This window comes from Pinus tabuliformis, chromosome Q (genome assembly GCF_031772625.1).
Source record: "Pinus tabuliformis cultivar Carrire ecotype Pingquan chromosome Q, CPIR1, whole genome shotgun sequence".
Lineage (NCBI taxonomy): Eukaryota > Viridiplantae > Streptophyta > Pinopsida > Pinales > Pinaceae > Pinus > Pinus tabuliformis.
In genome coordinates, this window is record NC_142296.1 from 173,274,151 (window position 1) to 173,300,823 (window position 26,673).

At 40.2% G+C, this 26,673-nt stretch overlaps 1 protein-coding gene across 1 annotated transcript in view; it reads left to right on the forward strand.

The window, feature by feature from the left end:
* EMB2771 (E3 ubiquitin ligase) overlaps window positions 1–26,673 on the forward strand; it is a 497,708-nt gene that overhangs the window by 150,088 nt on the left and 320,947 nt on the right. The window contains exon 9 of the mRNA XM_089384149.1: window positions 24,412–24,600. Within this exon, the coding sequence (XP_089240275.1) occupies window positions 24,412–24,600 (189 nt within the window). The remainder of the gene's footprint in view (window positions 1–24,411; window positions 24,601–26,673) is intronic.

The following is a 26,673-nucleotide window of genomic DNA, read 5'->3' on the forward strand; positions in this document are numbered from 1 at the left end:
AATTAGGATTCCTCCCTAATCTTTTTGGCTTTTGCCCATTCTATCATTTTCTTCTTCATTCTCTTTAAATTTTCCATAAAAGAGTGGGCTAGCGACAACTCCTGTTCGTCGGCCAGAGGCCTCCAAGTAGCTTTTAATAGATTGATGTATGAAGTCTCTTTGAGCCAAGCCGGATTGAATTTGAAAGGAGACCTTGATGTTTGATTAGGTCCTTTCATTTCCAAAAGGATAGGCAGGTGATCCGAGTCCCCTCCTACTCCCACCCAATGTCTGAAGCAAGGAATCCTAGAAGGCATTTCCTCTTTTAGAAGAAAGCGATCCAATCTCCTAGCTATCTTGGTCTCCCCCACTCATCTATTCCTTATTCCTCCAAGTAGGTCTGGATTTTAGTAGGTTTATATCAATGAGCCTGCCAGAGCGTATCTTGTTCAAGAAGAAGTCAGCCAAGGGATCAGCTTGGGCTGCAGGGCCCCAGGCCTCCAACAACCCTAACGAAAAGTTCAGATCCCCCCCCCTCCCGCCCCCCAACCAGGTTCTGGTTATTCATAAATGACTTGGAAAAAAGGTTATTTCAGAATAAAACCCTTTCCTGACTCGACCCATATATATTTAAAAATAACATATTAGAGCTGAGTTCCTGTGAAAAGACCTTAGCCCCCCAAACCAAATCCGATCCCCAAGAGTTTAGTAACTTCACACTTCAGTCTTTTACACCTAGAGCCAAACCCTCAGATCTTCCTTTGGCATCCACAGTCAAGAATGTCCATCCTGGTAACATTTTGTTAAGAGCTAGTTTCACTTCATCTCCAACTCCTAATTAAACATCCGTACAATAATTAAGGAACAAAGCTTTTAGTGCAAGTTTTTTAGAGGAACTGGCAAAACCTTGACAATTGAAGAACAACACAATCATTTGATCACTTTGGCTGGGGCCTACGTTGCTTGAAGCACCGCTTGTAAAGATATTTGTTTCCCAGCTATTATGTCAATTTTTGCTCTTATCTGAGCCTTTGAGAGGTTTGATTTCCTCCCTCTGGTCTTTCATTGTACAACTGAATTCTAAAGGACTCCCAACCCACCCACAGCTCCCGAGGGTATATCTTTCTTGTCTCAAGAGTGAAGGTTATAAAAGGATTTCTCAACTGGTTTCCCAAAAGAGGACAAGGTTGCATGGTCAACAGGCTGGGTTTGGTTCATTTGAATAGCCGAGATTGATGTAATTATAATATCCAGGGCATTAGACACATAAACAACAGGCAAATTTGAAAAGAAATAGGCCTGGAAGGACCAGGCCTCGGGAGCGAATTGAGCAAAGATTGAAAGGATTCATGAACAGAGGGAAGGGGAGAAGAGATAGTACCCGCCAACTTCAGTGCTGGGACAGTAGCACCCCTCACCTCCAGATCTTCGCGGATTATCTCCTGAGTCTCCTCTTGCTCCTGCACAACTACATTCTCCATTTGCGCATCTTGGTCTTCTTGAATTTCCATCGACGCTTGATCACCTTCTTGATGTGTCCCCAGATCCTCTGCTTGAGCCGGATCCTCCTCTTCAGTCGAAGGATGTTCTACATTTCGAGCTTCCCCTCTGTGACTTCTTCTCCTTCTGGTCCCCAGAGGGCAGTCTCGAGCTAGATGGCCATATTTATGGCACCTATGACAGCGAAAGGGAAGCTATTCATAATCGATGATCTGGGTGAAAGTATGATCTTGGTATCGGAGCTTAATTTCCTCGGCCAATCCCTCATGTGGATCCATCCTTACCAAGATTCGAGGTAGACTCTTATCCCTTGTTTCCCTGAAAGTCATGTCTGCCTCGAGAAAAATTCTCAAAGTATTTCCAATAGCTCTAAACACCTCCTCCGTTTAGAAATGCGGAGGGAGTCTCAAAAGACGAAGCTAGACCAGGATCTCAACCACCTTTTCTCTCTACGCATCAAACATAGGGTTCCACCTTTTGAACAAGATTGGCGCTCTCCCAAAACACCAATTTCGCCTCATTACCCATTCTAAGGTTTCCCCATTGCTGAATTTAACCATAAACTAGCCTCTGGCTAGTGTGGTTACTTCAACTTGTTGTTCTTGAGCCTCCCTCCATGCTTTTGATATCCACTTCAATATGTAATTTGCGGAGTATTTCTTCCCCTTTGCTCTCCCAACCAGTGTTACTTCTGCAGCTTCCATGACCCTATCGATTTGAATGCCGACTCCTAAAACCAGATTTGGACATACCACCTTCCTCTTGATTAGCTTCCCTTTCTTCCTCTTCGCCTCTACATTTCTATTCCTCCCTGCTTCCCCTGCCTCCGACTGATCGTCCCTTTCATTGATGCCTTCTTCGAAGAGCGACCCTAACTGCGTCTCCACTAATCGGTTCCCACTATTGATACCCCTTGCAGCTATGGGATGCCTTACCTCAACAGAAAAGCGTAAACCCTCCCTAATCTATATCACGGATCCCCACCCGCATCATTCCCTAGGCCCCCTTCAAACGTTGACAGGTACAGGCCATGCGCTGGCCTGTTGCTGCCACCTACCGCCAAGCGTACAACCCTCCCTACAACAAATGATCTTGCCTATTGACACCCTCTTGGTCTAGGGTTTCTGCCATTGCCTGACCAGTGGTAAGGGTGTTCTCATCATTAGTTCTGTTAGATTCATATTTGGTAATTTTATATTATCTTACTAGGATTCTAATGTTTTTTCATATTATTAAGTAATTTATACATTCTAGCATTAGTTACATTATTATTTTACTAATAGTTTATTTAAGTTATATGCATGCACACCATATAAATGTGGGACTTTAGTATGTACACAATTGGGACATAACTGAAAACACAATGTTCCACCAAGTCTCCGGGACGGGGAGACGCGGGTGCGGGGAGACGCACAAAGGGGACGTGTGGGAGAACCCTGAAATTTTAGGGAAATTTAGGGGAGACGGGGAGACGTCGAGGTATATATAATATAATTTTTAATTATATATATTATAAATTTATATATATGTATATAATTTTGAAATTTTCATGTTCATATTCATTGTTCAATAATGCTAATTCATCAAGATTCAATACCATAAGATTCAATAATAAAATTCAATATGAAATTCAAATATTCAAATACAATGTACATTGATCCATATCAATTATCATTCATCAATCATCATTCTATAATTTACATTGAAAACCAAAATAATAACTGAAACTAACATATATTCCAAACAGTTGCTTCTATATGATTAAATCAAAAAGTTATAAATAAATTAACTTCTAATATATCTGGCCAACCTCTGCTATTTCGCTTTGGTTTTCACTAAAAGAATGACGATAGATGAACCACATACCTGTAATCTTACAATGCTCTTAATTTGTTCACGGTCTAGAGGTTGGAAAACAATATACTCATCAATGCGATTCATGAACTCAGGGCGGAATGTCGTTTGAGCCACTTCCATAACCCTGTTCTTCATTCTCTCATACAGTTCCTCTTTTGAGCCAGGTTCATCATCAAGCCTACTTAGAATGTACTGAGAACCAATGTTTGAAGTCATAATAATGACAATGTTGGTGAAGCTTACAGTTCGACCCTGAGAATCAGTGACCCTTCCGTCATCTAAAATCTTAAGAAGAATATTGAAGGCATCTGTATGTGCCTTCTCAATTTCATCAAATAGAATAACTACATAAGGCCTTCTACATATAGACTCAGTCAACTATCCCCCTTCTTCATAACCCACATACCCTAGTGGTGCTCCAATCAGCCTTGAAACTGCATGCTTCTCCATGTATTCACTCATGTCAATCCTCACTAGAGCTTCATCAGTATTAAATAAATAGGATGCAAGTGCCTTAGCTAATTCTGTTTTTCCAACACCTGTTGGGCAACGACTGCTAAGTGCTAAAAGCAAGTCGCTGCGTGGAGAAGAGTGAGGATGCGCTGAAGCTCTCGTGGGCGCAGTGAGAGCAGATGAAAGAAAAACATGCGTTGAGGTAAGAGGATAATGAATGGCGGCAGAATGAAAACTTGAAAAGTGGAGTTAACCCTAACTTGTTCATGTAATTTTTTATTTGTAATTGTTAATTTAGTTTATTTTTATTTTTTATGTTTTTTTAATAAATTAATTTTCATTTTTTAAATTTTTTTTTCGTTTATAAAGGGTAATTAGACAAAAACGAAGGGGGGACGCCCAGAAGAACCCCATTTTCAGGGGGACGCCCAGAAGAACCCCATTTTCGGGGGGACGCCCAGAAGAACCCCATTTTCGGGGGGGACGCCCAGAAGTACCCCTTTCGGGGAGTCGAGTCTCCCACATTGGGGAAACGCACCCCCTTGCGTCTCCCCGAGTCTCCCCAAAAGGGGGACGTGGGGAAACGCACCCCCGAGAGTCTCCCCGTCCCGGGTGCGTGGGGTGCGAGGGGTGCGCGCACCCCACCCTGGGGGACGCGTCCCCGTGGAACACTGTGAAAACACCCACATAAGAAGCAAAATATGAAAAGAGAATTGTGGCAATTGTACAGACAATATATATATATATAGGGTAGGTGGATACTTTTATGAAGAGTAGGTGATAAGATAAGATAATTTTATTAATGTCCAACAAATGACCACAAAAAAGGTCCATGGGACTCAAGAATAGTACAATCATCAAGATGATTACAATGTGAAAGTGCAAGCGCAACTCCTAGAAAATGCTGAAAATAACAAAATGAATGAAAGAAACAAGTGGCACTGGTTTTGTAACACCCATATAAAAGGCCGTGAAAGAATGAGTGAGATAGGAAGAGAGGAAGATTTGGCAATGGAGCTAAAGATGTCAAGGGCTCCAAATGTGATGTTCTTAGCAATTTTGCTACAATTTTGCACAATTTTGAGTTTTTCTATAATGGACTTAGGAAAAGTGGGTTAAGAGGACCCCACTTTGCAATCTTAGCTAAGGGATACTCCAATATAGGAGAAAGGGATGCAAATCGAAATCATAGTGGATGGTGGGGGCCACCCAAGACGAATACGCACCCGTTGGAGCAATACACACTTGTGGAGAGAGAAGGAGATCAATGATAAATAGGAGGAGAATGCATCATTTTGGGGTTTTTGATCATTTGGCAATTGAACTCTCTTGTACGCTTGAGCTGTTGAGCCAAGTCTACATAGTGTTGTTCAACACACGAGATTTCCGAGGGCAGATCTTACCTCCATCTTCAGTGGACTTTGAGTGCCACCCTAGGGGAGCTATTGCTACACTTTGGAGTTGTTCCAAGAGATTCTGCAAGGGAATTAGAGCCATTCTTGGAGTAGACTGGTCATAGAAGGACACACACACTCTTGGGGAGAAATAGCTTCAGTGTAGACCCGGTCCCGGGCTTTTAGGAGTACACTTCCTTGGTGTTTTGCAGTAGATTTACGGTGGTTTGCAGGGATGACTTGGTGGCCATTTCTCAAGCCGAATTTCTCTATTTCTGGGCATCCACAGAGGTGGACTGGCTGGCCTGCACAGTCCCTTGAGGAGCGATGTTATTGGGGGAGGTTTGACCGGGGGTTTGAGGCTGAGATTTGCCAGGAGTCATAAGGGGAATTCTGGAGGGATTTCTTAGTATTTGGGAGGTCTTTTTGGAAGTAGATTCACAGGTGGTGCGAATAGCCATTTGGAGGAGGAACTCACATTATTTGGGGCTTTCCCAGGAGGTTGGAACAAGCCCCAACCATTTCTGGGTCTTTCTGGGTTTTTTGAGGAGAGCTACAATTAATTTTACAGAATTTTTTGAGCACTCTAGAGGGGTCAAACACCAATCCCTTTCTAGCCAGCAACAATAGAATTTCTGGGCCAGAGCAAGGGTTGAAGGAGAAGTACTTCCTAGCATCTGGGCAACACCTTTTTCTCAACTGGGACTTGTCTAGCTTGCTTTAGCAAGCCCAGGTGCACATACTCCATACATATATTGTACTCTCCTTTCTGGCCAGCAACAGTAGAATTTCTGGGCCAACACAAGGGTTGAAGGAGAAGTACTTCCTAACATCTGGGCAACACCTTTTTCTTAACTGGGACTTGTCTATCTTGCTTTAGCAAGCCCAGGTGCACATACTCCATACATATATTGTACTCTCCTTGATTTGATAATAAAATGGCTCAACTTGATGCAAATTTTGGGAAATTTGTGGTTGTTTAATTGCATGTTTGGATTTTGTGTTGCATGTTGTGATTTTGCTTGATTATAATTGTTAATATCCTAGTAGGAATATTACAGTGGTATCAGAGCACCGGTCTTGGCTTAGCTGGGGGAGAAATTTTCTATGACTCCAAGAGAAGCAAAACATTACCTATAAAAGACATAGGTATACAAATAGAGAAAGAGAGTTGGAGATCATGCTAGATTCTGAGACCCCTGAACAGGAAAAATGGAAGGAAAACATGGGGGAACCAATCAACAAAGAAGAGGTAGCCTTTAATGAACTTTTGAAGACCTTGAATGATTTGGCCAAGGCGCAGAAAGAAATGTTAGAGAAGATGAAGCAACAAAATCGCAATAGAGAGCCTCACATGGAATTCATTGTGGGAGAGAGTTCTGGTGCATCCCACCAGTTCGATATCCACTCTCCTCATAGCCACCCTCACATTTACACTGGGCCCTCTAGGACTACTGTACCCACGTTTGTGGCTACAGGTGTTGGGGAGCAATGAAACTAAGAAGAGATGCCCATGGGGGAGTATTTTCGTGAGTGGCAGTCGCAAGGGGAAGAATTTCGAGCTGCCTTGAGTTTCAAGGATTTGCTTGGTGAAGCAAGGCAATAAGGGCAAAGGAGCAGGAGTTTCATACATGCAAGGCTCAGATCTACAATGCACAATTGGGAGGTTGTACCTTCCTACATTTGATGGCTCCTCCAAGTGCATGACTAGAGCTTGGGTGGAGAAACTAGATACTGATTTCCAACTCAACCAAATGATGTAGGTGGAGGTCATTAAAATGGCCATGTTGCATCAAGAGGGTGAGGCCCATGATTGGTGGTTCCATGCGCTATCTACATTAGGGCATGCCTGTGTGACATCGTATGAGGAGTTCACATAGAGGGTTGTGGAGCAATTTGACATGAGGGATCTTGAGGCCCATTTTCGAGAGCTAACCCAACTCACGTAGACCGATAACCCAGAGCACTACATAGCTCAGTTCTTGAGGGTGTCTGTGATGGTACCAGACTTGTCAGAGCCCAGGAGGGTTTATACCTTTGTGGAAGGCTTAGTTGAACCTTTGTGTGGACTAGTGAGGTCGAGCAGGCTTGCTACTCTTTAAGAGGCAATGAATTGCACACAGGATTTGCAGGACACAATTCCCAGGACGAGAGCACCAGTGCCCCTTCTCAGACAGCGAACGAGAGGATGACATTGAGCAGGAGGTTGATGGAGGAGGCGGTGAGTTGCAGACTATTAGAGGAGGAGGAGCACCACCCCGACCTGACGGAGGCCATTTTAGACCTGTTGTTGCACACAGTGTCTAGGCACCGCGACAACGCTCAGAGTAAGGGCTGTCACTCTAATCCTTACTCACTTCTTTAGACTCTTTCCTAGACAAGTCAAGGGGGGTAGTCCCATAGGTGAATGAATGAGAATAACCTGTGGAAGACAGGCTCTAGGAGACTTGAAGATGGACAACCTGATGACCTTAGAACAAATCTTGCTCAACTGAGACGAATAGATTAAACACAAGACACAACCACATGATAGAAATGATTATAGACCAGTGCCTTAGTATTTGATTAACCATAGATTAAGTAAAAACAAGTTATCCAGAGCAATCTACAAATGTGACAAATAGTGACAATCATGAACGATTAAATGTAAACACCCAAAACTCTATCATGCAAGAGATTCTAGATTTAAAATGATTTTCATTAATGACCCAGATCTAGAATTAATTAACTTTCTCCTATAGCCAATATAATTTTTAAAACATTAGTCGCACTTGACAATAGAGAAATTACTTACCACGAAAAGACACCAAGGAACTTTAGATGAACAATTTAATTATTCCTTAGGAAATTAATTTAATGTGGTAAAATGAAGAGACTAAATTTTTAATGTGACAAAAGTAAATTAAAAGGATTAATAAATCGAAATTTTAATGGGCCATGGGCCACATTAAAATTTTTAATATATTAGCGCAAACACTCTTTTAATTTAATTCTTTGGTAATCTCAAGTCACAAAAATGAAGATTTTCTAAACTTTAGTTTTTATATTTTTTTTTTAAGATTTCTTTACAACGTTAAAAAAAAAAATCAAATCATAAGATGAACGATTTAATTATTCCTTAGGAAATTAATTTAATGTGGTAAAATGGAGAGACTAAAATTTTAATGTGACAAAAGTAAATTAAAAGGATTAGTAAATCGAAATTTTAATGGGCCATGGGCCACATTAAAATTTTTAATATATTAGCGCAAACCCTCTTTTAATTTAATTCTTTGGTAATCTCAAGTCACAAAAATGAAGCTTTTCTAAACTTTAGTTTTTTATTTTTTTTAAAGATTTTTTTACAATGTTAAAAAAAAATCAAATCATAAAATTTTTGAAAAATTGTAAAACAAAATAAAATTAAATCAAAAATAAAAAAAATCGAAAAACAACAACCCAAATAAAAAGATTATGAAATTAACCAAACCAAAGAATAAAATAAAACCTAAGTGGAAATTCAAATGAAACTATAAAAAATGTGCTAACCCTAACCAAGACCTACCAAAGTAATTAAAAAACAAAATCAAAATGTTTTTCAATTGTCATGTGTGTTTGCAGGTTTGGAGAAGCTTGACAACGACAAAGATGGAAGACAAAACTGCAGGTCGACGGAATGGAGTGAGGAGAGGAGGATGCGAAGATTTGAGGAAGTCATCATTTATGTGGATCAAATTCTAGACCTGTGATTTGACCGAAGATTAGATTCAAGCCTCATTAAGATTCGTCTCTATTGTCTATAATATCTAGTTACTGAAGTCCTAAGGCTTGAAGACCTGAAGTATCATATCATGGTAAAAGAAGTGCGAAAGTGTCAAGATTTATGGTTGTGACATCCAAAGAGCATTATAATCTTCTCTATGTCATTCGATCTTCTAGCATTTGAACTTCTATGGCATCCCTGCCCCTCTCTCACTGCTTTGATCTCACTGGCTCTTTCTCCGACAACTGATCGCTGCTACTCAGCAAATCGATCTGTGCATGAAATCGAATTGCTCAAGTGATTTCTCCAAGCCTCATTGACTTCTTCTTATAATCCTCTGTTGAGACTTCAACGACCAAGATTAGATCTTAATCAATGGCTAAGATTAACTTGAAGTTGATCCATGTGAGTTTCTAGAACATTGACACCTTAACTTAATTAAATATGATTAATTAGTCATATTCCCTAAGTTTAGACTTGGGAAATATTTAAAAACTGACTAATAATCTAATTAAGTCATTTCTAGGTGGAATTTCTAGAAACGATTTCTGGGTTTTGGAGGTCTCATGCGTTTGAGCCTCTGCACAAAATTTCAAGGCTAGAACACATCCGATGCTAGAAAAACTAACAACCTTGATATTGAAGCCCACACAAATTGTGCCACATCTATTAATAATACCAAAATAATAATTTTTTCTTTAACCAATTTCAATTCTTCCTTTGGGCAAGATGGGCTTCTTTTGGGGTAACTATATTTCTCTTGGAGAAATTCATCCCAAAGTTGCCCCAAATTTCAACATTCTCACTATGGGGGAAACAATTAAAGTTACTAGAACTCGGAAAGCAAGGAAGCCCTTCAAGATCAAGAAGGCATGAGATTCATCTAGTTGCAGGAGATGTCTTTCATAATCTGTGAGAGGCCTATCACTATCCTACAAGCTCCTATGAAGGCCCACATATTTTGGTTCCAATTCTTGAAGGGAAAGTGTGTCCTCTGCCTGTCATGTATTGCAACCTATTGGTTTCTGGAACGAGTGCTGATGTCACCTAGAATGGGAAATATTTGCTTAAAGATCAAGGAAAGCATCATCCTCGTACTTTGTGTGAAGTGAAAACTTCAAAGTGTGATGGGGTAAAGTAGTAAACTACAAAGTAATTGTTCCATGGAAGGGAGCTGTGCCAATGTAATCAAACCCAAAAAAATTTGGCATGCTCATCCGATGACAAGAAAGTGACCTTGACATGGAGAGAATCTTGTATAAGACAAGAAACCCCCTAGAATCCTCTAACATTGTTGGATCTTGTTTCTAGTCAGCAAGACCACACCTAGTGATTCCCATGGATCTTGGGTGGTGTTTGCATGGGGTGCACATGCGTCTCTGAGAGGAAAAGAGGGTCACGAGACCTGTTTGTGTCACAAAGCGTACTTGGTGAAGACCAAAATGCACCATTATGATTTCAATAGCAAATGGATATGGTAGTGTTGAAATTTCTAAGTATTACTCGTTAGAAATTTTATCTGTATTCTCTAGTTTATTTTGCCTACTTGTTTAATTACTAACAAGTTATTTAACCATATAAACACTGAAATAAAAACAATACAATCTCAACCATCTATAGATCAACAACTGAAAGAAATAGACAAACACACAAGTGACACCGTTATTTTTGGACAAACGTGCCCGAAAAAACCCAACTTGGGACAATCGTGCAACAGTTTTGAGGGTTTTATTATTAAGCAGCTTTTCTGAGTACACTGGGTGCCAAACTCGCTCACTCGATAGAGATAAAAAATCTGGCAGCAATACCTCTCTTTGGAAGTAGATATTCTGAATGTCTGCCCCACGAAACCCTCTCTAGCACAATTTGAAGCAGTGCGTCAGCCCTCTTGGCCTCTGTGTCAGCCCTCTAAGGCTCTGCACAACCTTTCTGGCTCTCTGTGTCACTCCTGCAGCCTCTGCGTGGATGACGCAAGTCCTTCTAGCCTTTGCGCAGTCACTGCTGACTCTGCGTGGCTCCCTCTAGCTCTGCGTCTGCCTCTCTGCTTCTGCGCTAGTCTTCCGACACTATCTCTGCCTCTTTTGCCTCGTACTCACTGCCCCTCACTGCAACTCTGATCACTGATTCAATTTCTCTTAGCAAACCCCGCTCTAGAAAATCCAATGACTGATCACTCTGGTGTATTCTCCAACTGAGGCTCTTATACTTTTTCTGTTGAGTCTTCAACAGCTGAGATTACATCTCTAATCAACGGCTAAGATTAGATTTGGCTTGATCCATGTCCTTTAGATCCTTCTAACCTAGTTTTATATTAATGCCCATTAATATTTTTATTTTCCTAGGTTTAGACTTAGGAACCCATTAAAAATATTAATTATTTTAATATCTCCTTAACTAGGAGGAATTTCCCCAAACCATTTCTGGGTCTTGGAGATCTCATGTGCTTTAGCCTCTCCACCAATTTTCATGGCTAGAGCACATCCGATGCTACCCCAAATCAACACTTCCTCTTAGCGAGGAATGTGATCTAGTAATACTCCACCACTGAGCATCCTCCTGATCATTCGGCACTGGTACCTGTGCTGATGCTTGGCCTTCCTGCCCAACATCCTCTGCACTGTTGCCCATGGCTCTGCCACTGCCACTGCTACATCTGTACGGCAACTCCTCTGCATCTATGCTGTTGTTGGTCCTTTCTCCCAACACTGCATCTGCACTGCAACCCCTTCTCATCATGCTGCATTGTGCTATTGCTACTGCCACTGCACTGCAACTCAGTTAGTGAGAAGTAAGTAACTGATCCACCCAATTACTGACATCCTTGTCAGGGTAGAAACACTCCCGATGTTGAAGCTCTCTCTGCCACTATCCTGTATTCCCTCTACTGCCTTTGTGCTGCTGCAACAACTTTATGCCTCTCGCACCACTGCAAACCTCTTTGTGCCATCCTGCATTGCTGCAACCTCCTTTGTGTCTCTCGCACTGCTGCAAGCCTCTCTGCACTGCCAGGGACTACTGCACTCTAGCACGCTCTGTCACTTCATCCGCATCCGCTTCTATCGACATCTGCCATCCTGCTACTCTCACTTTGGGGCTCCCGTAGCTAGGTATGATCCAAGAGTTTGGGTACCTCAAGGATCCTGCTCCTCATCTCCTGTAGTCTTCCTAACTGCAACTCGATGTCTCCCCACCTCTTCTCTAGAGGTACATGAGCACTCATGGCACAATCGTCATCATGCTCTACTTCCTTTTCTGCCTTCACTGGTGCTGCCTTGGAGTCAGATGCCTCTCCCTTATTCTTCTTCCTCGGACACTGGTTTGCATAATGCCCCAGCTCCCCATAGTGGAAGCACTTTATCTTGGAGAGGTCCTTTTTCTTCCTCTTCTCCTGCTTCCCCGCAGATTCCAGAACCGCATCCTCTTCCTCCTCTTTCTTGACCCGGGCTCCTTTGCTGCTACTTCTTGTCTTGGTCAGCCGTTTGATCTCTTCTTGGCAAAGAGCTGCCCACAATTCTTCCCAATCTGGAAGATTCGCTCTTCCCAGAATGCTCTGGACGAATGTCTCCCACTCCTCGGAGACTGTGTTTAGGGCGGTCCTCACCATCAACTCCTGATCCGATGTGGCCCCTATGAAGTCAGTTGGTTCCAGATCTCCTGCAACCTGCTGAGGAAGTGATCTACTTGCTCCCCCTTCTGCATCTGGTACAACCACAGCGGATTCTCCAGTAGCATCTTCCTCTGCATGGAAGTGCCTTGATACAATGTCTTCAAGGTATCCCACATTTCCTTTGCCGTCTCCTTCTCGACAATATGCTGGACCATATGATCCTTGATTCCATCAAGGATTATGCATTTCGCCTTGGCCATCGCATCCTCATACCTTTCATTGTCAGTTGGGTCGACTGGGATAACCACGGTTCTCAAGGCGAAGGCCTTGATGCGATGTCTATCTAGAACGAACAAGATCCTAGCCTTCCAGATGACAAAGTTGGACGCTCCGTCCAACCTGTCCTGATCCCTCAGTCCATTCATGGTCATCTCTCTGCTCTTCTTTTCAACTCCTCTGAGTCTCTGGTTGCCTCCTGGAAGTTCTCTCTAGACTCCCTTTGAGTCTCGATTTCCCTCCTAGAAATCCTCCTGCCAACTGTCGAGTCACACCTCTCTGATCTCCCATGCACCTGCAACACTGATTTGGATTTCTTGGCTAGAAATCCGCCTAGGTAGCGACTCACTCTACCTTGGTTTTGCCCTGTTAGGTACTATTCTGTCTTGACAGCAACAACACCCCACCAACTTCACTCCTTGCAATCTGCCCACAGCTTCCTATGCCCCAGCGACTGAAGGATTGAGTCTCTAGGCTCTGCGCAATCCCGGGAAGGCTGATTTGCTCCCTTGGCCAACTGCGTCAATCCTCCTAGTCTCTGCGTGGCTCTTCGTGAGCCTCTTCTACCTTCTTCTGCCTCTGCGATGGCCTCTCTCTGGCTCAAACTGATGACGCATGCCCTCTACGTCAACCCTTCTCTGCTGCTTTCTGCCTAGGAACAATATATGTCACTCGGGATAGCTGTTGCTGCTGCAAATTCTCTAATTTAGCTGGCGCCTTCAACTCTCTTGTGATCAACAACGCTCTGATACCATGATGAAATTTCTAAGTATTAACCATTAGAAATTTTATCTGTATTCTCTGGTTTATTTCGCCTACTTGTTTAATTACTAACAAGTTATTTAACCATATAAACACTGAAATAAACACAATACAGTCTCAACCCTCTACAAATCAACAACTGAAAGAAATAGACAAACACAGAAGTGACACTGTTATTTTTGGACAAACATTCTCGGAAAAACGCAACTTGGGAAAACCGGTGCAACAGTTTTGAGGATTTTTTTATTAAGTAGCTTTTCTGAGTACACTAGGTGCCACACTGGCTCACCTCATAGCCTATCCCCTAGTTGATTGAGATTGTCTTTTGGTCCAAGGGTAAGAGTATCTTGGAGGAGCCAATGTTGACTCTAGTTTGAGCTCATTTAAAGGGTATGCAGATCTTGAGGCTTATGTACATGGTGTTGATTTTGGGTAGCATCGGATGTGCTCTAGCTATGAAATTTGGTGGAGAGGCTAAAGCACATGAGATCTCCAAGACCCAAAAATTGTTTGGAGAAATTCCACCCGGATGAAGAGATATTAAAATAATTAATATTTTATAATGGGTCCCTAAGTCTAAACTTAGGAAAATAAAAAAATTAATATGTATTAATATAAAATGGGTGAGAAAGTTCTAAGTGATGAGTATCAGGCCAGTTCTAATCTTAGCCGTTCATTAAGGACTTAATCTCGGCCGTTGAATTGTCAACAGGAAAAGTATAAGAGGAGGCTTGAGGGTAAGTTGGGGATACACCAAGATAGATCAAGAATTCGATTTTCTGGGGCGAGGTTTGCTGAGGAAATCGAGTTAGTGATCAGTTGTAGCGAGGGGCAGTTCAACTAGGGATTTCCATCCGAGGCTGAAGAATACATAGCAGAGAGGCAGTGAAGTGCCGAGAGAGACATCGCAGGCCTTAGAAGCGCTGACGCAGAGGACGCAAAGGGCTGTAGAGGCTGACGCAGAAGTCGTAGAGGCTGATGTAGATGCCGTAGAGGTTGACGCAAAAGTCGTAGAGGGCTTCAGAGGTAGCGTTGGGGAGATTCTGTGGGGCAGACTGGGAGCAGATCAACAGATTCTGAGCCGGGAGAGGGTGATGCAGCTCCTGGAAGAGTGACGCAGTTCCTGAGCAGTGCTTGGAGCAGCTTTCGCTGTCCAGCATAGGGAACAACTAGAGTCACTGTGGGGTTTGATCATCCATTTGCTGATTTGCTGGAATATCTGTCTTCGGATAGAGGTACTGCTGCCAAGGAAATTCTCTGTTGGGTGAGCCATTTTTGACACCCTACTTGTATTCATGAAATCTGCTTAATAATACAAACCCTCTATATGCAACACTGTTTTCCCGAATTGGGTTTTTTCGGGGATGATTGTCCGAAAATAACAGTGTCCCTTATGTTATTGTCTCTGTTTATTTCTGTGAATGATTTGTATATTTGTGAAGGTTGCAATAGTGTTTACTTCGATGTTTATGCAATTAAATAACTTGCTAATGTAAAGAACAAGTAGGAGATTGTAAACCAGTGATTGAAATAGGGGTTTCTGATGTGTTAGATTCAGGAATTTTCCCATGGTATCAGAGCGATTGCAGATCATAGGCAACTGAAGACACCAGCCGAGAAATCTGAGAATTTGCAGCAGAAAAGCAGCTGTCTCGAGAGACAACACTGTTCTAGAGCTGAAGAAGTAGGAAGAGGAGTGACGCAGTACAAAGAATGTGACACAGACGCTCATGCAGTGTCTGCGTTAGCACTTTGAGTCGGGAGAAGGGCCAGCGCAAAGGCAGAGGAGGGCAGATTAGGCTCACGCAGAGCGATATCATCTTTCTGAGCCATGAAGGATTGACAAAGTTGGCCGGGAGGAGCAAATTCAACCCACGTAGAGATTGCACAGAGCTTGAAGGGCTCAGATTCTTCGAGTTACCGGGGCTAAGGGAGCTGTTCAGATTTTGATTTTTGGAGCTGGTAGGATGCTGTTTCTGTCAGTGCAGAACAATGTCTAAGGAAACGGAACCAAGGTAGAGGGAAGCACTACCTCGATAGGTTTCTAGCCAAGAAATCTAGATCCGAGTTGCAGCGACAAAGGAGGATTGGAGAGGAGTGATTCGACAGTTGGCCAAAGGATTGCTGAGAGGGAAATCAGGACTCAGAGGGAGTCCTGAACAGAGATGGCAGTGAACGGATTGAGGGATCGGGACAGATTGGACGAGGCTTCCAATTTTGTCATCTGGAAGGCCAGAATCCTGGCAATCCTGGATAAACATCGCATCAAGGACTATGCCTTGAGAGTAGTAGCTGTCCCAGTTAATGTTGATTCAGCCGAGAAGTATGAGGAGGCCCAGGCAATGGAAAAATGCATGATCCTAATGGGGTCAAGGATCTTGTAATACCACATATTGCTGAGAAGAACATAGCAAGGGAGATGTGCAGATGCAGACCACCTTATACCAGGGCTCTTCCGTGCAACAAAATATGTTATTGTAGAATCAACTGTGAGGCAATATCAGATGTAGAAAGGGGAGGAGATAGATCCCTTCCTTCTTAGGTTGCAGGGGATTCGCGACTAGCTTACTTCCGTGGGGTCTACTCCAGATCTAGAGTTCTTAGTTAGGACTGCCCTGAATGTAGTATTCGAGGAGTGGGAGACGTTTGTCCAAAGCATTTTGGGCAGAGCAACTCTCCCCAGTTGGTAGGATATGTGGGCAGCTCCTCGACAGGAAGAGCTTAGGAGATTGACCAAGGCGAGGAGTAGTGGTAAGGGAGTTCGAATCAAGGAGGAGGAGGAGGATGCAGCTCTCGCATTAGCGGGACAGCAGGGGCTACAAAAGAGGAAGAAGAAAGACATCTCCAAGGATAAGTGCTTCAACTGTGGGGAGCTAGGACATTATCCCTCTCAGTGCCCCAGGAAGAAGGGCAAAGGAGACACGTCCGACTCAAAGGCAACTCCAACAAATGTGGAGAAGGATGTCGAGACTGATGACAGTTGTGCCATGAGTGCTCATGCGACTCTAGAGAAGAGGTGGGGAGACATGGAGCTGTAGTCGAGAGGACTATAGAAGGGGGGTAGTCGAGAGGATTGCAGAAGGTGGGTAGGATCCTGAGGTGTCCAAACTCTTGGATCACATCCGGCTATGAGAGCCCTTAGCGACAGTAGCATGATGACAGGTGTCGGGTGGAGCAAGTTGTGATGGAGCGACAAGGCAGTGTTAGAGTGCAGAAGTCTGTAGCAGTGTAGTGGAGGTTGCAGCAGTGCAAGAGGCACATAAAAGGTTGCAACAATGCAGTAGCAGCAGAGGTAGCTTCAGCATCACGGGGCTTCCAGACTGATCAAGATGTCAATGTTTGGGTGAAGTCAGTGACTTACTTCTCGGTAACTTAGTTGCAGTGCAACAGTTAGCAGTGGCAGTGCTATGGGTAGCATGATGTAGCATGTTGAGAGGGAGTTGCGGTATAGATGTAGCAGTGGCAGTGGCAGTGTCATGGGCAGCAGTACAGGGAGCAACAATGTAGTGGATGTGAGGCAATAGGCCTGACATCAACACAGAGGACCGATGTAGAGGATGAGTTTGATGCTTCTATGGTGAAGCATTGCTAGAGCACATTCTTCGCTAATAGGGAATGTTGATTTTGGGTAGCATCGGATATGCTCTAGCCATGAAATTTGGTGGAGAGGCTAAGGCACATGAGATCTCCAAGATCCAGAAATCATTTGGAGAAATTCCACTTAGATGAAGAGATATCAAAATAATTAATATTTTTAATGGGTAAGTATAAACTTAGGAAAATAAAAATATTAATATGATTTAATATAAAATGGGTGAGAAAGTTCTAAGTGACGAGGATCAAGCCAATTCCAATCTTAGCTGTTGATTACGGACTTAATCTCGGTTGTTGAATCGTCAACATAAAAAGTATAAGAGGAGGCTTAAGGGTTAGTTGGAGATACACCAAGAGAGATCAAGAATTCGATTTTTTGGGGTGAGGTTTGTTGAGGAAATTGAGTTAGTGATCAGTTGCAGCGAGGGGTAGTTCAGCAAGGGATTTCCATCCGAGGCTGAAGAATACATAGCAGAGAGGTAGTGAAGTGTCGAGAGAGACAGTGCAGGCCCTAGAAGGGCTGACGCAGAGGCCGTAGGAGCTGACATAAAGGACGCAAAGGGCCGTAGAGGCTGACGCAAAAGTCGTAGAGGGCTTCAGAGGCAATGTTGGGGAGATTCTGTGGGGCAGACTGGGAGCAGATCAACAGATTCTGAGCGAGGAGAGGGTGATGTAGCTCCTAGAAGAGTGACGTAGTTCCTGAGTAGTGCTTGGAGCAGTTTTTGCTGTCCAGCATAGAGAACAACCGGAGTCATTGTGGTGTTTGATCATCCGTTTGCTGATTTGCCAGAATATCTGTCTCTGGATAGAGGTACTACTGCCGAGGAAATTCTCTGTTGGGTGAGCCATTTCTGTCACCCTAGTTGTATCCACGAAATCTGCTTAATAATACTATATGCTGCACCAGTTTGCCCGAATTGGGTTTTTCTAGGGATGATTGTCCAAAAATAACAGTGTCCCTTGTGTTATTCAGTGCATGGTCTGTATATTTGTGAAGGCTGCAATAGTGTTTACTTCGATGTTTATGCAGTTAAATAACTTGTTAATGTAAAGAACAAGTAGGATATTATAAACCAGTGATTGAAGTAGGGGTTTCTGATGTGTTAGATTAAGGTATTTTCTCACTTGGATCTTATTTGCTAAAGATGAATGCTAAAACTTTGATACTCGAGACTATAGTTTCAACTCATTTGAAGGTTATTTGGAGCTTGAGGCTAATGTGCTTCTCTGAATATGAGTGCTCGAAATTTGGTTCCTTTAAATATGTTATGAGGCCTTAATCTGGGTAACTTTTTTTCTTGTCTAGAAAAACTATTTGTGGCTGATTTCCCTTCCAAGTTCTTTATGTTTGCTGCTGGAAATGTTAAATCAATTCATGTTTCTTACTTAGAAGTGGCCAGAGTTCACATCCTTTAGTGGTAATCATACCCTTGTTATACATTTTATCCTTCTTCGTTACAGCCCTTGAAATTAATTTCTGCATTTAGGGTGCTGTAGATTGCTCATTTCTAGCCTCCGTGTTCCCTTATTACATGAGAAAGAACTGATTAAGTCATTGTCCTATAAACTCAATTTCCTTGATATTATTTTAGGTATTGATCTCACTATCAACCACCATGAAAAATATAAAATCAACTTCTTCCTTTGGTGATCACAAATCTGAAAATTTAATAAATTGCATATCAAAATTTATATTTGCCCCCTGGGTCTTTCCCTTCAATTTCCTCATGATTATGATTTGATTGGCTTAGGACTTCTTAGGGATATGTCGCTTATGTTGGAGGAGAGCCGGTCAAAAGTGTGTAAAGGAGCAATCGAGATGACAGTAGGTAGTCATTGTTTAGTGCCTCTAAGGTATTATTTATGATTTACCATTTTTATCACAAAATGTAAATGTTTGGGTGTGTTGTCGCACAGAATGTCTAGGCACCGCGACAACTGCTCAGATTGGGGGCTCTCACCCTGATCCCCAATCTCTCCATTTAAGCTGTCTCCTTACGGTAGGCTAAGGGGGGTAGACCCTATGGAAAAGTGGAATGAAGAAGAACTAGTTGGGAACCAACCAGTTCGGGAGACACAATGAAGTGATCAAGTACTTGATTAACACTTAGCAAGACTTATAGGATTTGATTAGACTTTAAACAATTGATACCAGTGTCTTATGGCGTCAACGATCTTGCTAGGGAAATTAAGACCAAGTAACCGATTAACAACTGCTGCTTAGATGAATGACTATTTTATATGAAATGCAGATCCTAAAACTAATGTGAGATGCAAGAATCTTGGTTAATTTTATTAAATGCCTATTTAAATGTGAACCTTTCAATCCTTTCTGTATTGAGCCTGATTTCGTAGTAATTGGCAGAGAGAAGATCAGGAGAAGCACACTAAGGTGTGATTGACGATACCTTTCCTGAAATTCTAACATACTCGGTGCCTCCGACGCTGCAGAGAACTGTGGTTCTGACCACTGCAAGGTCACCGTTTTAAGTACTATTAAAACAGGCTTCTCAAGAAAAGACGGATGGAGATCTATCTGTCTATTGACCAAGCTTATGCTTGGGAGTAAATTTTATCTATGCAAAGTTAACTTATATGCAAATGCACCGGAAGATGATATGAAGTTGGACTCGAGAATGGGAAAACACTTATGCCGCAAAAGCCCTGAATTACCCAAATGAAATGCTCGCCTTTTTTTAGATGAAGACTTAGAAAATAAACTCTTGAAGATACCATAGTTAAAACACCAGCTTATTTCAAATCTTCTTGATACAATTTAGCTCAAAGAGAACAATAACAACTTTGCGATTCGATATCGATGTCAACAGATGCTAAAAAAATACTCAGTTTATGAAACAAAGGATATGCATTTTATCACAATTCCATGACAGAGTACTTAATTTTCAAGAATTAATTTTTAGGATAGCATTAAGAAAAACTTTATGACAGTAGCAATATGACAATGAAAACAGTAAGCTATCAATGATAACTTTATGCCAAAAATTTACCGAAATTTTTCCAAACTTGCCCACATGAATTATAAAAAATTTTCAACCTGTTATGATGTGATTTTCAGACTTATATCGGATCTGATATACTTATTACAACCAACAATTAAAACATGAAATAAGCCTAATGATGAATGCCCAATCAAGAAATTAATTCCTTAATGTATTAGACAATTTAGGAACTGATTTTAGGCTAACTCACATGAAATTTTTCCACTGTTATATTTCAGACTTCAGAAACATAATTATTCAGATATAACAATCACCCAAAGGTAGATCTAGGCCAAATTTTTGATACATATCAAACATAAATTACTTATTAATGTATTTAGCAATTTTTTAGTTAATTTCAAACCACTTAGATGTGTTTTTCACCACTATTAGAAAGGTATATGACTGTTGTAGCAAATAGTGAGGAAACAGATGGTTTAGAGATCAAACCCTTAGGCCCTAGGCCTTGAAGATCACTTTCCCAAGTTGTCCAAAAAATTTCAATACCTAAAACACAAATTTTTAACAAATTTTCTACAAAAACCCACCAATGATTAGCTTCAGAAAATTAAATATTCAAATTAGAAATGGAGCAAGGGGAATATAGGGCCAATGAGAACTAGCACTTGGGCTAAGAGAAGGCAGATCTGGGCTTAGGAGCCCCAAAATTTGAAACCCTTGTTTTAAAAAAATTATTTTGCTTCAGATCTTCAGATTTATTGCAAAATCTTTAATGGCTGACATTATAAAAAGATTTGGGATAAGATATTGCCCTCGAGGGCCTAGATCTGTCTCAAAACCCCCAGGTATGCTTGAAAAATCTCAGATTTGAAGATTTTCTTGGCTGATTTTTTAGATCTATTCTTGCACAAGTGAGAAGAGAAAAACCCAATACTCAATATGTACAAAAATAGAGAAAATCTCAAAAACATAGTGTTAAAATTCAAAATTATGTTACAAAATTTCAGATGGTTTAGAGATCAAACCCTTAGGCCCTAGGCCTTGAAGATCACTTTCCCAAGTTGTCCAAAAAATTTCAATACCTAAAACACAAATTTTTAACAAATTTTCTGCAAAAACCCACCAATGATTAGCTTCAGAAAATTAAATATTCAAATTAGAAATGGAGCAAGGGGAATATAGGGCCAATGAGAACTAGCACTTGGGCTAAGAGAAGGCAGATCTGGGCTTAGGAGCCCCAAAATTTGAAACCCTTGTTTTAAAAAAATTATTTTGCTTCAGATCTTCAGATTTATTGCAAAATCTTTAATGGCTGACATTATAAAAAGATTTGGGATAAGATATTGCCCTCGAGGGCCTAGATCTGTCTCAAAACCCCCAGGTCTGCTTGAAAAATCTCAGATTTGAAGATTTTCTTGGCTGATTTTTTAGATCTATTCTTGCACAAGTGAGAAGAGAAAAACCCAATACTCAATATGTACAAAAATAGAGAAAATCTCAAAAACATAGTGTTAAAATTCAAAATTATGTTACAAAATTTCAGATCTACACAAGTAAATAACAGATCTATACAAATAATTTACAGATCTATCAGATCTGAGGAGTATTAGTCCAACTCCGCTTTCAGATCTGATAATCTAAGGCTCTTAATAGCCATATCTATTAAAATTTCTGCAAAATATTTAAAAGATTTTGAAATTTTAGAGAGGTACTAGCCCAAAAACACCCTGCAGGAAAAAAAATTATCGTGAGATAAATCTTGAGGCTTATATAGAGTAGGCTCTTCAAAAAATATGTGTTGAGAGTTGGCTGGTCCAACCGAGAACTATCCCCAAACGCTCAATGAGAACCTGAGATATCTTCTGCAAACACTAGATCAACCATCAAATCAAGTAGAGAAATAGAACAACAATAAAATTCTAAAGAAATAGAGATACCTGCTACTTCTCTCAAAATTAAAAATGTTACCCTAGATCCAACAAACTGAATAAGATACCTATATTCAAATTATTCTAAGAGAGCTATTGATTGATAGTTTTCACATAATATTAAGCAGAAATTAAAACAATGTTACCATAAATTCATGAAGAGGAACACTACAACACGTTGAAACCCCAAAGACTTCTGCATTAATTCGAAAAAGTATACAAGAGAGCTTGAGAGCTTAGTACACGATCCAGAGATCGAATGATCCTGACTAACAAAATGACCTCCTATTTAAAGATAAATCCTCCAACGGCTAGTTTGAGTGATCCTCGTCAAAGCGATCTCGACCATTGATGAGGATTAAAATTTCTTTTAATCTCATTCGTCGAAATTTTAATTTATTGAGGAAATTCGAATTTTTCAATTAAATGAATTTTAATTTCCTCAAAATTAAATTAAATTAAATGAATTTTAATTCAAAAATCAAAATTAAATTAAATTAAATGAATTTTAATTCAAAAATTAAAATTTTGAATTAATTTTCTCAAAATTTTGACTTTGACTTAACCCCAGGGACCAAAGGCCTAAAATTTAGCAAAATAATTAATTTACCTTATTCTCTGGACCTCTTAAAATTTAATTTTTTAAGGACCAACGAATTTTTCCCTGGAAAATTTAAATTTACCTAGGACCTAGAATTAAATAAATTTCTGGTTTAGGGTTTTAATTAATTTTGGCCAAAAAATTTAATTAATTAACCTATGAGGGGATAAATTATTTTTCCAACCCTCAGGACACTTTACATCATGATTTTTACATTTTTTACATCTCAAGGGGGAAAACCCATTCGAAATAGACCCTGACAGACTACCCATTTTTGCGACACAAATATAATCCAGCAGACTAAGCAATCTGTAATAAAATAATCTAACCAAATAGTTAGGATATTCCCAAATCACTTTTATAGAAACTTGATCTATAACACTAGGACTCCCCTAAAATCCCACTGACAAAAGCCACTTCGGCTTGGGGGTAAGGCTGAAGGAAAACTCTGCTGACCATCCAGGAATGGATTGGTGAGACAAAAAACCTCTCGAAATGTAGATCGTCACCAGAAAAGTAGGTTTACCTAGGTGATTACATACACGACACAAATCTGTTGAGATTATTTACATTATACATATGCAGAATGGGCTTACATTATAACATGATCCTCATGCTGAAGATGATAGCTGGATGATAGAAACACATCGATCAGACGCTATCCCTTTTGCTAAAACGGGGGTGTACTACTATGGGTCGTTGACACGTTATGGTCAACAGGGTGGTAACGGGGCCTAATAAAAGGAAAAGTATATAGCAAAGATCGAAACTACATGGCCTAATAAAAGGAAAAGTATATAGCAAAGATCGAAAGCTCTTGCTTCCAATCCTAATAAGGCATGAAAGCCACAAACTTTCAAATACTACTAAGGACAAATGAGAGGACAAATGTAAGTTCATCGAAGTATCAAAATGTAAATTGAAAGTTAAAAGTTGAATTGGGCTACCTTCTGAGTTTTGATAAAAATAGAGCCTTTGATGCCCTTGGAGCAGTCAAATAGGCTCACTCACTCTAACCCTACTTTATTTTGAGCTTTAATGCTATTTGCACAAAGTGAAGGAATTCAATCTCTTATGTGGTTTTGTTGGTCATAAGCTAGTGACTCCTCTTCCTCTAATGGCAAGTTATTTCTTAGAGTTGTGCGAATAGTTCTTTAGTTTGTGATTGGTATTGTGATGGTAAGAGTACATTGATATTTAAGCACAAGGCATCTTATTGTATATGAATGATATGCTTGGTTAGCATGCTTGGGTTGGGTAGTGAATGTTAATGCTCTACTTTGTGGACAAATCTATTTCCCATCCTCATAATCAAGGCTTTAAAAGTTTTAAAGTTTAATAATCATTATCATGTCAATGTTAGAACTAATTTGTTTATGATACCTTCAGGAATTAATTGTCTTGCTAAAATTATTAATACATGTATCCACAAATAATATTCATCTTAGACTATTTATTTAGAGATGATATGACTGGATTTCACAAATATTGAATGACTCTCTTAGTGTTCATCTAGAACCATAACTCTGGCAATTAAAATTAAAATTTCTGACATCATGTCAAACTGATTTAAATAGAGAGAGATGGATGATTTTAGTAGCTTGTAAAGTGTTTCCTTAAGGTCTTAGAAATAAGATCCTTCTTAAAATGAATTTTCATATATGAATACAAGTTGTGCTAAAAATGTCCACTAACTGTTTCTTGTATATATTGAAAATATTCTCTTTAATTCTAGTTAGTATTTTAAATATGTTGTAGGTGGGGCGCCATTGTCTCTGTCAGTATATATTGCCACCAGGTGTGGTAAAAGATGTAACACTGCAAGATATATCTCTGAATCAAATGCACAATGCCATAAGTGTGGAGGTGCCAGAGGAAAAAGTGGAAATAGTGGGACTCTCTGATGCAATTAGAGGTCGGTTGAACTTGATAACTGCGTCTGGACAGGTATTGAAAGATCTTTCAAGTAGTTGGAGAATGTTAATGGTTTTTATATTTATTTTGATCAATATTTGGCATTTGTTTAAACTTTAAATTGCCTATGAAATCTTTTACATATAAGCCTTATATGATTGTAAATAGTTTTATCTTTTATTATTTAGCTTGCATGATATACTTGATTACTATTATTTACATTTAATAGTTGTTACTGAGAGTTGTGTCCATTATGGTAGTCCCGTCTCTTATGTACTGTTAACACTCAAAACCATCCAGTGAAAAGGTAACTAGGGAAGGTGTCAATGTTGCAATCCTTCTGCACTTCGGGCTAGTGCTTACCAGCCTCAGGGTGGGATCCCTATGATTTGGATTTAAAATATATTTGTGTGAAATGAGAAATTCTTCCAAACTGTGAAAATAACTTGCTGTTTTGCCAAACTTATTGTATATAATAACTCTGGACAGAAAGCTAAAATGCTGATTTACACTCAAGTAATCAATTCTACCTTGGAATCTATACAAATAGGCTTCAAATTCACCATAAATGTACAATACTAAAGTGCAGATCAGAGTCCTTTCGAGCAATGGAAGATGTTCTTGAAGGAAAAGCTGAGAAACCTAAGGATGTACAAGAGTGAAGGCATTGATCCCTTTCTCACCAGAATTTAGGAAAATCCAAGATCAACTTGCAATATTTGGGGAGGCCCTTAGGACACAAATATTGTATATTTAGCACTGAACAACGTCTCATAGGACTGGGAGAACTTTGTCCAAGGCATTTTGGGATGAGTTACCCTACCTAGGTGGGGCAGGACATGGTCAGACTTGTAGTAGGATGAAATGAAGCAAGCACTTGTGAAGGCCTCTATTAGCGGAAGTAGTAGTAAGGGTTCGAAGGGTGAGAAGGAGGAAGAAAATGTGGCCCTTGCATCAAAGGGTACCAGTTAGGGACAGGGGGAGAAGAAGAAAAGGACCTATCTAAGGTCAAGTGCTTCAGGTGTGGCGAGTTTGGCCACTATAGTACTCAGTGTCCTCAAAGGAAGAAGGATTATAGATTTACCTGTCTTTTCTAGTTTCTAGTAGTTTTTATAACTATTGAATCTTTCATATTTATTATGATATTTTTTGTAAACTATATATGACAATTTAAGTTTGAAGTTTGAAGTTGGCAATTATAACTCATTAGTAATGAATTATGAATATGATGCTTCATGAAAGTTGAAAGTTGTTTCATTTCATTTCATTTTATAACATTTCATTTAATGTTAGATATTATTTGTTGTAATGGTTACACTTAGATTACAAGTACAACTTTGGTGATCAATGATGATAAATGTTATATATTGAATTTTGAAAGCTTGAAACTTTAAGATTGATGAATCACGAGACTCAATATGTTGTATGTTACTATGTTACTAACTTGTGGATGTGATTGATGAAGATTATAACTTCTAGATGATTGTTGTGATATGGTTCAATCTATGTTTTTTATATCTAATTCATCATTCTACATGCTTTTGTTGACATATATGCTTCAAAATATAAAAATATAAAAGTATATATATTATATATAAAATGCTCCCAGAATCGCTCCCAAACTGGGAGCTTCTGAAAATGTTGCTCCCACTCTCGCTTCTCGTTTTCGCTCCCACTCCCAAGTAACCTTGGTATTAACCATTCTGCACCTAGAACTACATCCATTTCCTTGAGTGTCAGGGCAAATAGATCTGTTTGTAGTTCCAGTTCTTGTATATGGATTAAAACTTTTTGACATTCTCCTATTTCCTTGATTTTATATGAGTCCTTTGAGCCTGAGGGTTTTAGGACATAGTCTCTTACTCATGTTGATTGGCAGTGTAATAGGCTTAATGTTCCTTCTTGGTGAGTGGCTTCTCTTCTTTTGAAGATGTGGTGGAATGTATTTTGTAGTTGCTCGCTGTTCTCGATTTCTGGGAAAGTTACTCTTTTCATCATGGGTTTTCCAGTCACATGAGATTGCCGCTAATGATGGTTCCTCAGAATCTGAATCGTCACTGTGTGTGACAATGAATTCTTCATCTCATTCCTGAACTTCAACTTGCT